This window comes from Canis lupus, chromosome 7, assembly GCF_003254725.2.
Source record: "Canis lupus dingo isolate Sandy chromosome 7, ASM325472v2, whole genome shotgun sequence".
Taxonomy (NCBI): domain Eukaryota; kingdom Metazoa; phylum Chordata; class Mammalia; order Carnivora; family Canidae; genus Canis; species Canis lupus.
This window is the reverse complement of record NC_064249.1, coordinates 19,643,678-19,658,790: the sequence shown is the minus strand read 5'-3', so window position 1 is coordinate 19,658,790 and position 15,113 is coordinate 19,643,678. Positions and strand designations below refer to the sequence as shown.

Genomic DNA, 15,113 nt, shown 5'->3' with positions numbered 1-15,113 from the left:
GTCTAAGATAATCTCAAAGTAAAATATTAAACTACAAGAGGTTACACTTTCTTTCTACTTGCTGAGTAAATATATACCATTTGTTCAGCAAATTATACATACTTTCTCCTTTATGAAAAATAATCATGATTTTAAATAATCTTTCATATTACCATTTAGGATTAACAAATTTTCTGTTTGAAAACTATGAATCTGAGAATCCTTCATAGCTACAGGGCAATACTTCATTAAAAATAAACAAAAACTCAGTTATCTCATGCTCATTGCATATTGATGTATTTATTTCATATATGCATACATGTGTATATAAATAAAAAATAGTGTTGTCTTATGGTATGAATAAATCCAGTCAGTGAATAACATTTACACACAATGCAAAGTCTTACTTATTGAGACTGAACTGTCAAATATTCTAAAAAGAAAACAATTTCTTAAAAAAGAGGACATATAAGATAGTTGGTGAGGAATGTCTAAAAGTACAGTCTATGTCCTTACATTTGCATCAGGAAATACATACTGACAGAAAATGTAGCTGAGTATATTTTTACATAATCACATCATCTGTCAATCTAACAAATTTATAATGGTATTATTTCTCTGCAGCTAAATAACTGCAACTTTGAGTATTAGCCAGTCTCTTGTGATCAGTACTAATATCTGTACTATGCTTTTAAATCCAGTTGTAATGGAATTTCAAACTGCTTCAGCATCAGAAATTGCTGCCCTTTCCACCATACAAACTATGCTGCGGGTTTGCTTAGAAACTCTTTGTTGAAGAATCGTCTTGCTTCAACATTACTAAGAGAAACAGAGCAGCGAGATGGATTCTGTCTTCTGTATTCAATGCTTTCAACTATGGCATTCTTTATCACCTGCAAATAGAGGGGGAAAGATGTGTAATTAGTATTGCTCTAAACTCATGTAAACATTTGTTTGGTCAAAAAAAATCTAATTGATCTTTTTATTATAGTTTTCTTTTTGAAGTAGAGAAATCTCTAAGTCATGCATGTGTATATTTAAATCTAACATCCCACCGTTATATTCTTGTTAAGCTCATTCCCAGATAATCTTCCTTCCCCAACTAGAGAAAGAACTACTCCAGGAGTGTTCCAGATTTTGTGCTGGTAAAATTGGGAATAAAGTATTTGTAACCTGGTAAATTGATCTTTATTCTATTTTCAATGGGGAATTGATAAGAGGGTAGAAACAAGTAACTACTAAATGTAAAATTTATGTTCTTTACTGTTAGCGGACAAGCATAAATGAGAGACCATAAGGAAGTAAAAGACTTTCTTTAAGCCTAATGAGAAAAGAAGACATTGCTGAAGAATTGCCCTGCTTTCTCAGCTAAATAAATAGAGTTATAAAACGTGGCTGTCCTCTCTCAAGGAAATATCATACTCTGTGATTTTATTGATGATGACTATTTTTTATTCGGGATAATTTTCATATATACTCAAATTAATGGTGACTACAACCTCTAAGAATTGCTATTCCAATTATACTCTCTTCTGGTCTGAAGTTAACCTAGTTAAGAACTTCTGGAAAGAAGATAAGATTTGGAATTTAGTTGAAACAGTTGTTGCAGAGCAATGGGAATGGGCTTTGGAAGAGAGGCCTGTATATTAATCTCGGTTCTGCCGCTTATTTGGAACCCTGCCAAAATCAGGAAGACTCCATTCCCTATGACAGGACTATAGGATTTCATCTTAACCAATGAGATAGAAGTTTGAAGGCAAAGAAAAATATCACAGGGATTATTTTACAATTCCCTTTATTCTCTACCTCAAAGATTGTTAAACAACATTTAGGTATTATCTGCATGTGTTTCAGCTCCTGCCATACTTGGCAAGCCTGAGCAGCTTAGGATGTAGGGCCCCCTCCCACCCAGAACTAGAGTGGCCCACTTGGCACAGGGGTTTTTCCCATGTCCACATCCAGCGTCACTGAACAAGCCAAGTTCAATGCCTAGAGGAGAGAGATACATGACCTGGGTGGTGCTAATACATGACAAATATTCTGTGACTTTATGCTGGTCTCGATGGGTAGGCCTAATTCTCTAATGGTAACTTTAAACAGTTGTACAAATACAAACAGTTGTATTCTGGAAACAGGGCTTTATCATAGAAATGTGACACTTTTATTTGCTTTATGATTTTTAAATTATATATAGAGAATATATATAATAAAGCATAATATATATGTATATGTAGTTATCTTATGGACTCAAATGTTATTGTGTCTTTTAAGTAAAGCAAGTATATGCTGAGCCCATTTTTCTCATGAGTAAGGGAAACATCATTAATTCTATGGTGACAGAAGAGGCTTGAGGCCTATGAAGGAGACCTTGACTAAGGACCTCGAGGTATAATCACTTCTTGGCTATGTGAGATCAAAGGGAATTAACTGAAATCCTTGAACTCATTCCCTCTTCTTCACAGCAGGAATAATAATACTTATCTTAGTTTTTGTGGGGATTGGAGTTCATTTATATAAAGTACTTTGCACAATACCTGGCACCTAGGAAACATTCCATAACTGGCATCTATTTATTGTTATTTTTAAATTGATCATATGTGTGAAAATGTAGGCGCTTTAATTTGGATATAAGGCTATAAAGTTTACTAGAAAGAAACACACAATGTGTATCCAATTATGGGCTTATTAAATGGTAAAAGTCAGCAAATCAATTCTGCTATCAACTGTGTCCTACTACATCTTCTTTTAATAATCTCTCTGCTTTCTGGATACTATGTCAGCAAGTTTTCAGTTGATTTCTCCTTCACCATACCAGCCCAGGACACAGGAACTCTCATTGCAGAGAAATACCCAAGTAAAATAAAAATCAACCACTTATTTTCCAAATACCTAAAAAGCTTTAAAATATCAAAAACATAGGGAAATTATACTAATAACTGTTGTCAATTCCTTTATAACAAATTCATAAGTACAAAAAAATCAGCAATATCATTACCATGAGCTAGTGGATTTACCATAAGTGGACCTTGGCAGGTATTTCTAATAGGCCATTCTTATAAAGGAAAACTAATATTTACATGTATTAATTGAAAAACTCTAATCATATGCAACTAGAATGTGCAAGATGAACCACTAGGTGGCATATTAACATTGTGAAATCATGGCCAGATTTTTTCAGATTGTTGCAGAACATAGCCATTTGGTGTGATTAATAATTCAATAATATAAACAGAAGAGACTAAACTCAATCTTACATCAGTGCTAAATCCAAACCTTCTGGCATGATACATGGTACAATTACATGTATCCAAAGAAGCAATATGCTATCTTTGAATCTTCCTATTTTTTAAATGATATTAGGAGTAATCTTCAGTAGTATTCATATCTTTTCATATCATTCATATCCTTTCATATCATGTTCATATCATTTCCTCTTTCATTCCCCGCTGAAATTGAGATTTCAAATCCTTCCCTTCTGTGGGAAGCTCTCCTACGACAGCCCTCATCTCTCACGCCTCTCCATCCCCTAAGGATGGAAGCCTCTGCCCTTCCCTAAGTAGTGTGACTGACCCAAGTCATCCTTCACTTGTGCTCTTCAAAAGCCTCCTAATTGTTGATCCAAACGCTTTAAATCTATGGCCAGAAAGGCAGAGAATAAGAAAAGGAAACATACAAAATGGGATCTTCTTTCAAAAAGGAACAAATTTAGAGACAGAAGACCAGAAGCAGTCCACAAGCAAACACTGAATTCCCACAGTGGAAAATTAGAAATGATCCCAAAGAAGAAATTATCATATATTTTGAAAAGAGAAGTAAAAATTACAAATCTAGAAGAATACAAGAAGACATTCTGGTCTAAATTACTATGAATCTGCTAGCAAATGTCTGCCTTTCCAATAAGAACTAAAGTGTCATGAAAGCAGGGGCCTTATGAATCTTGTCATTTTTAATCACAGCACTTACAACACAGAAAAGGAACCATAAATATTTGTACAACTAATGAATGCACAGAAGGCTGAGTTAAACAAAGTTCAACCAGGGAGACAATGAGATGCATGGAAGGACAGGTGGATTCTGTTAAGTGCAGTGGACGGATGGGGTATTCTCAGTAGAAAGACCATCCTGTAGAAAGGCTGAAGATGGGAGGTCATGGCACGTGTAGGAAGCATCTGGAAACTCGCCTGTGTTTGGGAAATAGGAAGAAAGAAGGCTGCTTGAGAAGCAGATGGTTAAAAAATAGGAGAGAGTGAGAAGAAAAAAAAAACAACCCTGCAGCCCCATCTTGGCTCCCCATGTAACTGTGTGACTTCCAGCAATCTGCCTCCATTACCCTTGCCTCAGTTTCTTCACATATAAATAAAGATTCCCACCTCATAGGCAAGTTTGAGTGTTAAATATGTGAGGGAAAAATAGCTTATATGAAACACTCAAAACTTTTTTCGTTCCTTTTCTTCTGTGCACTGTTATACCTTTAGTTACTAAAACAGTGCTTGCCACAGTAGAGACTCAATAAACATGTGTTGAATTAATGAATAAATAAGATGGAAAGAGATTAAAGGCAGTATTAAAGGTAGATGGATTTGGGCCTCACATATTAGGCCATGATTATAATAAGTTTCTAAATTACTTTTAAAAGATAAAAACTTTAACTTGTACCTAAATGCTATTATGATGATGAAATATCAATAAACTAAGAATTAGTACCAGTACTTCTGGATATATACTTTTCCTCATTAAATTAATTAATTAACTAATTCTTTGAGAGGGAAAGAGCACAAGCAGGGATGGGGGAAGGGCAGAGGGAGAGAAAGAATCTTTTCTTTTTATAAATTTTTTATTGGAGTTCGATTTGCCAACATATAGTATAACACCGTGCTCATCCCGTCAAGTGCCCCCCTCAATGCCTGTCACCCAGTCACCCCATCCCCCATCTCCCCTTCCACTACTTCTTGTTCGTTTCCCAGAGTTTGGAGTCAAAAAGAGAGAATCTTTTTTTTTTTTAATTAATTTATTTATTTATGATAGTCACACACACAGAGAGAGAGAGGCAGAGACACAGGCAGAGGGAGAAGCAGGCTCCATGCACCGGGAGCCCGACGTGGGATTCGATCCCGGGTCTCCAGGATCACGCCCTGGGCCAAAGGCAGGCACTAAACTGCTGCGCCACCCAGGGATCCCAAGAAAGAGAGAATTTTAAGCAGGCTCCACGCCCAGTGCAGAGTCTGCTGCGGGGCTCAATCTCAGGACCCTGAAATCCCGACCAGATTCGAAATCAAGAGTCAGATGCTTAACCTGAGTCATCCAGGTATCCTACTTCCTCACTGTAATTAGTATCTGGTATTTAACACTTTATAGAACTGTTTGAGAAAGAATTTTAAAAGTTTATTATTTACTATGCACCACTGGTATATATTAAGTCGACACATAACCTGTTCTTAGAATATACCTACTGATTTAATAAATTGAATGACTGAGACTGCCTAACAGTACGTTTTCCTGCGAGGGCTGAATCAACAAGTCCTGGGCTATATTCTCTCTAGAGCAAACTGGTGCTTTATGAGTAGAGCATGTAGCCACACTCCATGCCCAGGCATACGTGGCGCAGAGATTCTGCATGGTCAGGAATTCTGCCTCCAACCAACGGACCTGCATCCTGACACTTGCAATACCTTCTTCCTATCACATGAAACTCTTCAACACTTCAGCCAGTAAGTCAATGACATGTTAAAAATCATTCATGACAATCTCATTGTATATTTATTTTAGGGGCCAGGCATTGTGATCAGTGTCTCTGGAGGATACGAAAGATAGATAAGGCAAGTTAGTGTTTTTAATGGGTTTAAAATATATAAGCAAAAACAGAAGACAATATGAACACTGATAATATTATCATTATTATATTAGCTGCTTCAATTTATTAAGAGTCTCTTACATGCCAAGCCTTTAAATTATATTATTTTACTTAATCCTCACCCTGTCCTATAAGATATGCATCATTGTTTCCCCTTACAAATGAGGAAGGTAAAATTTGGAAAAGCTAACCAATGTGTCCAAGGTCACTCAGCCAAGAGCAAGGATTTGAACGCACCTTGGTCTGATTCCAAAGTATCTGCATTTCCTACATACCACATGTCTGTCGGTATAAGTCACTCTATGTTAAGTTTCTTAAAAAAAAAAAAAAATCCAAAACCAAAACAAAAAAAAAACCCAAAAAACCCACTAGCAACTCTCCCCCTTAAATACTGCCATTGTTAAAGCACTGAGGCAATGCTCAGTGAGAAGGAATTTGGGAGGATTGAGTAAGTGCAGAAACCTGATGCTAATGAGAAACCCAGGCTGCTGTGATGACGAGAGCAGAAACAGCCAAAGTTCTCTAAAGATGATCTAGAATTAGGTTCAGCAAAGCAGGCCAGCTGAGATCTCTGGGGAAAAGAAACCACTAGAAGCATCCAGCTGTCGGAGACAGCGTGGGCTTTTTAGAATAAAAAGTGAAGCCAGAATGTTGATTGAAGATGAAAATGTGCCTTAAGCCACAGTGGTCATGGCCACAAACTTGAAAACCATCTTCTCGGGAGTTGGCAGTCGGGGTCTGCATTAGAAGAGTTTATGTTCCCCGTGTTCACAATTTGCAAGCAACTCTGACAGTCTATGGCAAGGTATTATGTGCTGTGTTGCTGAAGTTTGAATTAGCAAGCTACTCTATCCAAAGGGCATGGGAAGCGGTGAGTTAGCTAATGACTGAGCCTAACGATCTCTCCAGCATCCTACCTCAGCAGTTTGGTTGGTCTTTATTTATCATCACTTATCAAGAAGCTTTGATTCTAATAAGATATGTTTTCTTGGTTAAAAGTGAAGAGTCAGGGAGGGTAATCAAAAAAGAGACAAAATGTCAGTGAACATCGGAATTCCTACCTGGGTATGAAATGTACACACACGCGCACGAGCATGAACACACACACATGAATCCCTTGAGCACAAATCGCAATGGTCATATGATTTAAGAGGAAGCTTACATTCATTCGTGCCACCCCCCACTCAAAAATTTATTGCCAGGCTGCTATTACGTCTATAGACTTGTCTATATTATTAATTCTGGGCATTTGCAAAGGTCTTGGGGTGTATCCATCCTGGTATAGGATATAGACACACATAGGTAAGCTTCCCATTTATCGAGCAGCTTCTGACTGTTCATGTGCTACCCAACGTTTCACTCTTGCTATTATGACAAGGTACTGTTACACCTGTTCTAGAGATGAGGAAACTGAGGCCCAAAAAGTTTAATTAATTTATTCAAAGTCATAGAGGCGAGTCAGGTGGCTCATGGAGATCTAAATGAAATATAAAGCCCATGACCTTGCTTCTGCACACTATGCCAGAGAAGTTCTTGGAAACAATGAAATCCTGCTTTATTAAGTGATGTTTGATGAGCGGCATGTTGGGAAAATAATTTTGGAATTCAGTCCAATTTGTTTAGGCTTTTGCTGTTTCATCTATGTGTCAAGCAAACTACTTTGAAGCATATATAAAAACAGAGCCATATCATTCTTTATAGCAAACAGTTTAGCAGGTTTTATACAAACCAGACCTGGAAAACAATGAGAGAAATACAGTTGTTTAAGTTACAGATATCTATCCACTCACATATATCTATAATATATACAGATATAAATATGTATGTATGTGTCGGTATCCTTTTATTTTTTCCAAGTCCGAGAGGGTATTTATATATTCCTACAATCTATTTTCTTTTTCCCATTTGAGAACAACAGATCAAGTTTAATACATTCTATCTTAAGGAATACAGTTTTGAGTTTGTTAGTTTCATGCTAGGAAGGATTGTTCTGACACTATCCCTTAGTTTCTCTTCTCTTTTGACCGGATGAGGTTCTATAAAACACAACTCTATCCTGAGAGTGTCTGTTCACTCCCTAAAAATCAGAGATTAAAAATACTGATTTTCTCTTAATATTCTTTAAATTTTCAGCATAGCATAGGGATTTCAGATGACCAGTGATTGTAACATAACAAAGAAAATGAACATATTTAGGAAATGACAGATGTCATAACTTTGCTAAGCATGTTTTTCATGAGTTATCACATATTCAGATAAAGGATAACAAGAAAGCATCTTAGAGTTTCAGGAACTGAAGCTTATTAGGGAAAATTTTCATATGTGTTTACAAAAATGAGAGATACTGATTAAAACATAATACAGTATAATTGTTATAACCGCACACAGTTGATCACTACTAGTCTCAGGCCAACTAAACTAACAAGTGAGCTGTGTGTGTCAGAAATCTTGTAGCACAAAATCTAACTAAATCCTACGTACCCAGAAGCCTCATCCACATACTGTGCTCTCTTTGGTACCATTTGCAAGGTATCCAAAAAGACTGGCAAATCAGATACGACACCTTTCCCTTCCCAATAAATTTCCTTTTCTTTTCTTCTTCTTCTTCCTCTTAATGTGCAAAATCCAGCCAGGCTAATGAACTTGGGCTTTCACAACAGATAATAATTTGACAGACACTATGATTTGTAACTACAAGCAAACATGATTCCAGTTTCACAACAGCGCTCTTAAACCATAAGTTAGAGATTACAGAATCTCACATCATCATGGAATCCTAGCTGCAGATATACTGGGGTTAGAGATGACCAAAGTGAAGAGAATGAGTCATTTTTGAAGTTCCTAACGCAAAGTGTACTTGATATCTCATGGGCTAAAAATGGGAAGGCTGCTACTTTTGGCAACATTCTCAAGATCTACAAAAATAAAGACATTTAAAAGCATGAGTCTATCTACGAAAAGTCGTGATATTTTAGCAGATTAACTACACTTTTGGTTGAATTCACTTTCCTACTCTTATATTTTCATTTTTAACACTTTTCTCCCTACTTATAATTTATTTTATCAGATGACAATACTTTGGGAAAGCAGCTGAGTATTAACCAATCCTTGGATCAAATAATAGTATAAAATATGGGCCCTGCCAATTTAGAGGGATTACTTTTTCTTATTTGTGAATTTTATAATTCACAAATAAGAACAATAAAATGATTTACAAAAAATAAAGTGGTACAATTTGGGTGGTATCATTCATGAACCTTATTTTTATTTTTAATGAATTAAAAAGGTGTTTGTTCATGTGATAGGGAAGTGTGTGACACTGTCAGTGATCACAGGAGATACTTACATCAATGTTGTTCAGGGTATTGAAGTGCATGAGATCATGCAGCCTTTTGAACGCTTGATTTGGATATTGAAAGTTGAAGGTTGAAAATGGTGATTCAGGGTCATCAAAAATATCAAAATCAGCTATTTCTTTCTCTTCCTTAGTTTCTCTTGGAACACCTAAATATTGGAAGGGTCTCAAATGATAATTTTGAAAACAGCAAAATATCTCTAAAACTGAAGAAAGAAAACATACCTGTAAACATAACATTGGGAGCCCCCAGTGGGGTCATGGAATCTGTAGTACACAGCTTTATGCTCCCACCCAGATCTCTTGGGTTGGGATATCTAAGCGTTCTGCTTTAGGTAACTTCCAATTGCCCGCATCTGCATCTTTCTACACCATCCTGCAACAGAGGAAGGCTGCTTTGCTCTCTAGCAGCAGAATGTAAATTCTGATAAATAACACTCTGCCCCAGGGATCAGTCAACCAGAGACTCTAGGAAGTTAGGCTATAAAATACCCCAGTTCCCTTGCCTCTTGTTGTATGAATATGAAGGATGATTCTGGAGAATAGGTTCTATTCCATTTCCTAGACTTTCCCAACAGGGTCAAGTTCTCTTCGTGGTATTTGGCTTACTGACACATCTTTTTTGTCTACCTTTATTACTTCCCTATGTCCTTACTAAAGTTCCCTAGTCCACTCAAATAAACCATCTGCACTTGAATTCTTTTCTTAGAATCTGCTTCTGGGGAAATCCAAACCAAAACATTAACTAAGTGTGTCCATGCCACAGGAATCCCCTATGTAGTTTCTCCTTGAGAAATAACAGTCATAGAAAATTCTCTAGGTTTCAAGTACTCTACTCCCCAATAACTAAAAATATCAGCCAATTCTTCCTTCTCTTGTTTTGAAGTATGACTTGTAATAACTTCCCTCCCTACTGATCCTTTCTTTGTCTTCCTCCACCATCTCTTCTCTGTCATCCTGTGTCAAATCTTCCATGATTATCTTTTATATCTTTCCTATACCAACTGCACTTTCTGGTCCAAGGATAATATATTCTTAGGCCTTGAGAATCCTGCAAGTCAATCTCTAGCTCTCCTTTTGTTAATCAATATTTTCCAGGATATATAAGAGTCTATAGATTCTGGATGTAGTAAAACAGGACAACTGTGCCTTGAACTTGATTCTCTTTTTCTATGGCATATAATAAAAGCAACCTGAAATAACTATCTATGCTGTACTGCTAGATTATACTACTCCTGTGGTCACTTAGAGTTCCCAGAGTTTTTGCATGATTTGTTTTGAAACAAGAGCTCCCTTGCAAGAATGATTTTCAGAATATTTAATAATCCCTATAACAAAGGTGTCAATCAATCAGAACCAACATAAGCCCAGGTTTTGGGTAAAGCCCCAGAGATTTTTATCAAGGGAGTTGTTAACACATCAGTTTCTGAATTATGAGGAACTCAGGGAATCTTGGAGTGAGAAAGAGGGGAAGTACTTGGAGTCTCAGGATAATAGTTCTCTATCAAGGTAAGGGAAACATTCAAAATTGTAATAGCTAGTACTGCAAGTGCCACTATAAACCTGCTTAATACCAGTCTTGTTCTGTTACCAGATTTCTACTTTACAGAATATAATTTATTCTCAACATACCAGGAGCCTTGTACTTTCTGAAGTTGATGTTGGCCAGAACAAAGTGGATGATAGTTGGGCAATCTTTCTCCATATCAGGATTCTTTGGTTTAAAGACATAGCACTCCTTCAGTCCTTCTCGATCAAACACATGAGGATCAATCTTCGGAAAGGGGAGCTTGTTCATTTTGGCCCACTTTTCTGCAAGGAGGAGTTCCTATGGAGGAAAAGTAAAGATGCATTTAGAGATTTTCAGTTTTCACTTATTCAGAATGTTGGTCTGGCCATCATTCAATATCCATCAGGTATTAACTGTGTGCTTGCAATGTGCTCCTTGCTAAGATGAATAATGACCCTGTTCTCAAGAAGCTCATTAATCTAAAAACAAAATACTAAAGCACTCTATAAACAAGCTCGCTATTAGGTTAATTTTTGGCATAGAGCTAGCTCCATAGGAGGCTTTTAAAAATTTACTGATGAAGTGAAATGAATGAAACTATAGTGATGTAATGGCTATAGGGAAAAAAAAAAAAACATTAGGGCTCTGGTTATTTATAAGCCATGTGAACATTTTTAAACCCTTCAGAGTCAAAGAATCCAATGAAGCAAAATGAGGAACACTCTGGTACTGAATTTTTACCTGTACCTTCTCAAAACAGCCAACTAAAATTAATAAATTTTATGTACGCAAACATATTTGAGTTACTTTGAATCAGCATTTTTTTTTGCTTCTGTTTATAAAAATAATTTAACTTCTGGACTCAAAATGTTATAAGTGTAGTGGCCAAGAAGGGGCCAGACAGGGAAACCAAGAGTTTAGTTAATGGACATGGCAGATTGTGTGACTGTTTCCACATATTAGCTTCCTTCCCAGTAAGAGAATTAAACATCCCCATCAGAATGAGAAGACATGTAAACAGAGCCACAGCAGTTGATTTGTAGCTGCTGACATGAAACGTGACCAAGAAATACACGTTATTGTTGGCCACTAAGATTTTAGGTTTGTTTCTGCATCAAGGCTGACTAATGGAGTGGGTAAGCAGACACGTGCAGTATTAGATTTAAACTAGAAAGTATAAATCAATATGGAGAGATGCCATAAATACAGCTTAGTTATATTTATACACAGCTTGAGGGGTAGTGGGAAAATAAGCAGCAGACTCTCAGTGTCAACAGCTCAGACTTTGGGACCCAATTGCCTAAGGTCAAGTGCAAGCTCTGGGCCCATGAGCATGTTTCCTAATGTCTCCACACTCAATATCCCCAAATATAAAATAAATATGATAATAAAAATATATATCTCATGATTGCATTAGAATAAAAGAACGTCAGGCAGCCTGGGTGGCTTGGTAGTTTAGTGCTGCCTTCGGCTCAGGGTGTGATCCTGGAGACCTGGGATTGAGTCCCACGTTGGGCTCCCTGCATGGAGCCTGTTTCTTCCCTCTGCCTGTGTCTCTGCCTCTCTCTCTGTGTGTGTCTCTCATGAATAAATAAATAAAATCTTAAAAAAAAAAGAATAAAAGAATGTGCATATAGTATTTAGAAGTGCCTGACAAAAGTTTGATAAATAAATGTCAATAAAGAGAGGAAAAGAGGTGGAGGGAAGAAAGTAAGGAAAGAAAAGGAAAAAGAGAGGTACAATATTAGAGAAATTCCCCATGGAGATGAGGTTTTACGGAAATGACCATTACAACATTAAGTTATTTAAGCTATTCTTTGTCATCGCATCAATTTATTCATCAATAACTATTACGTACAAATCAAAGGTCCATGCTAGGAAGTGGGGACATCATAGTGAGTGAAACTCTTGCATTATGGGATTTATAGCCGGGTGAGTGAGAGATAATAATCAAATAACTCCTTTGGTTTAAAACTGTAGTAAATTCCATGTAAAAAGTATTCACCATGGGATTTGCAGGGTATGTGGACTATTTTCTCAGAGTGTACATTAATTCACTCAACAATTATTATTGAGCACCTGCTAATGTTCTAGGGATAACTTGGCTGTCTTTGAATCCTTGAAGATCATAAATAATGGGAAAGATAAATAATAGATATTATAGTGCAGTATAACAGAGGCAGAGGATATGATGGATGGCTTCATGCCTGGGCTGTGCAGTCTAAAAAGCCCATCTCAAACACAGACACCTTAATTTGCTAGCCAGGTAGTCTGAGACATACTCTGTAGCTACCACAAAGTCAACAGGGAAGAAATTATTTTGTGGTGTATAGGTAGTGATATACCCCTAATGGCACCATTGGAATCATAAGAACCAATCAATCATCCAACCAAACAGGTTGTTCACTATCCCTGAAATAGTAGGTTCCCAATCCCATTTCACTTACATTCCACCTCTTTCTTATTTCTCAGCAACTCATTTTCTATCATTGTATGTAAAGTTAATACCATTATCTTCCTCAAGATTGCCGTGAGGATTAAACGAGATAATGTATTTTCAAAAACTCAGTAATTTATATTTAACAATATAATTTATATTTAAAATATTTATATTTATATTTACATTTAAAATAGTACCTTAAATTTATAGAAAAATATACATTGAACTTCTACTGTTCTTTTTTTTTTTTTAAGATTTATTTATTTGAGAGAGAGAGCAAGAGCAAGCACACAGAGGGAGAGGAAGAATAGACTCCCTGCTGAGCATGGAGCCCAATGTGGGGCTTGATCCCAGGACCCTGCGACCATGCTCTAAGCTGAAGGCAGATGCTTAACTGACTGAGCTACCCAGGTGCCCCTGAACTTTCACTGTTCTTGATATTTCTGGAATGTTGTGAATTTTAAGCTGATCAACTCTCAATGCCATTTACAATAAAACCTGGGTGAACACAGGATTTCATGTATATTAAAGCAGTTGTTGCATAAACTCACAAACAAAATATGATATTTTACTGAAAATCCTATATATATATAGTATGTGTGTGTGTGTGTGTGTCTATTTTTTTCAAACTATATATATATAGTTTGAAATTTGAGGGAATGTTTATAACCAGCCCTTTTACCCTCTGTTCAGTTGAATTACTCAGTTTATTTCTTGTCTGGCACTTTCACAATTATTCATTCAAGATTATTCAACACCAAAATAAAACCAGAAGTTCATACTGTGGATCAATTGCGTGAGAATGAGGCAAAAAAGAGCTTTCTAGTGTTTACAAACATGACTCAGGATGACTAATGATGTGTGGATGTGTGGAGAAAGAGGAAAAGGGAACTGCATGAGGTAAAAGACCAAGCTATTTTTAGATAGATATTTCATGCTGGAATCGGGAAGCAATTGAAACTTTCCCTTTCCTGATATGATCCTTCTGTGGAAAAGGTTAAAAACTGATGACTATAAAGACGGTGATTACAGGATGGAAAAATGATCTCCTCTCTGATGTCTCGTTTCCCTGTTTGTAAAGACTGAGAAACAATGACCCAGACTATGAGTAGAGCAGAGTTTGAAAAGAGTATTTAGAAGAATGCCATGAGCCAGAATATTGCTGCTTCATAAATTAGGCAACATGCCAGAACTGTTTTCTATAGTAAGTATCCATTTTGTTTGTTGGACACCTCATATGCTTCAGATTTCCATAGACTAATTCATGGTAATTTACATAGTACTAAATTGATTTTTCAGGGGACCTGGGTGGCTCAGTGGTTGAGCATCTGCCTTCAGCTCAGGTCATGATCAGGGGCTCCAGGGTCCTGGGATCGAGTACTGCACTGGGCACCCAGCAGGGAGCCTACTTCTCCCTCTGCCTACGTTTCTGTGTCTCTCATGAATAAATAAAATATTTATAAATAAAATAAAATAAAATGATTTTCTATGGAGATAAAAATTTGACAGTACCCTTCAAAGTGATACTTGTAAGATACACTAATTTTGAGTATTAAGACATGAAGGATAAGAAATACAGTCTAACACAGAAATATATTCAAACTAGAACATGAGTGGCATATATAATGCCATTTTACTTATTTTTATATGTGGATAAATATATATTTTATGTATTCTTAAATGTATAAATACATATTTATATATAATAAATTAACTTCTCTCAAGAGGAAATGAGCTTTTTCTCTGCACACACCTAAGACATGTGCTTTCTATGATGATTCTCAATATTTAAAATCTATTTTTGGATTGGGAAGAGGTAGAAGTATAAATATGCATGTAAATATGTAAATAAGTTGAATCTTAAAAAGATGAATGAAGCAAGTAATAGAAGATACAATGGACAGAAGCTACAATTTAGAATTCAACATTTTGTGGGTATGGTCATCAACACTTCCAATAAAAAGCATGCTGGTATTAA

The 15,113-nt window shown here is 36.3% G+C and overlaps 1 protein-coding gene across 10 annotated transcripts in view; it reads right to left on the bottom strand.

Annotated features, from left to right (window-relative positions):
• Window positions 1–249: 249 nt before the first annotated feature.
• PLA2G4A (phospholipase A2 group IVA) overlaps window positions 250–15,113 on the bottom strand; it is a 151,606-nt gene continuing 136,742 nt past the window's right edge. For 8 of the 10 annotated variants that reach the window (XM_035718804.2, XM_025430129.3, XM_025430125.3 and 5 more), the window contains 3 exons: window positions 10,818–11,013; window positions 9,177–9,334; window positions 250–872 (listed from right to left, as the gene is read on the bottom strand). In XM_035718804.2, coding sequence (XP_035574697.1) covers window positions 741–872; window positions 9,177–9,334; window positions 10,818–11,013 — 486 coding nt within the window. In that variant the 3' untranslated portion in view covers window positions 250–740. Of the gene's footprint in view, window positions 873–7,251; window positions 7,565–9,176; window positions 9,335–9,409; window positions 9,562–10,817; window positions 11,014–15,113 lie in introns of those variants that run through there. The other 2 variants (XM_025430131.3, XM_025430132.3) reach the window with 2 other exon arrangements.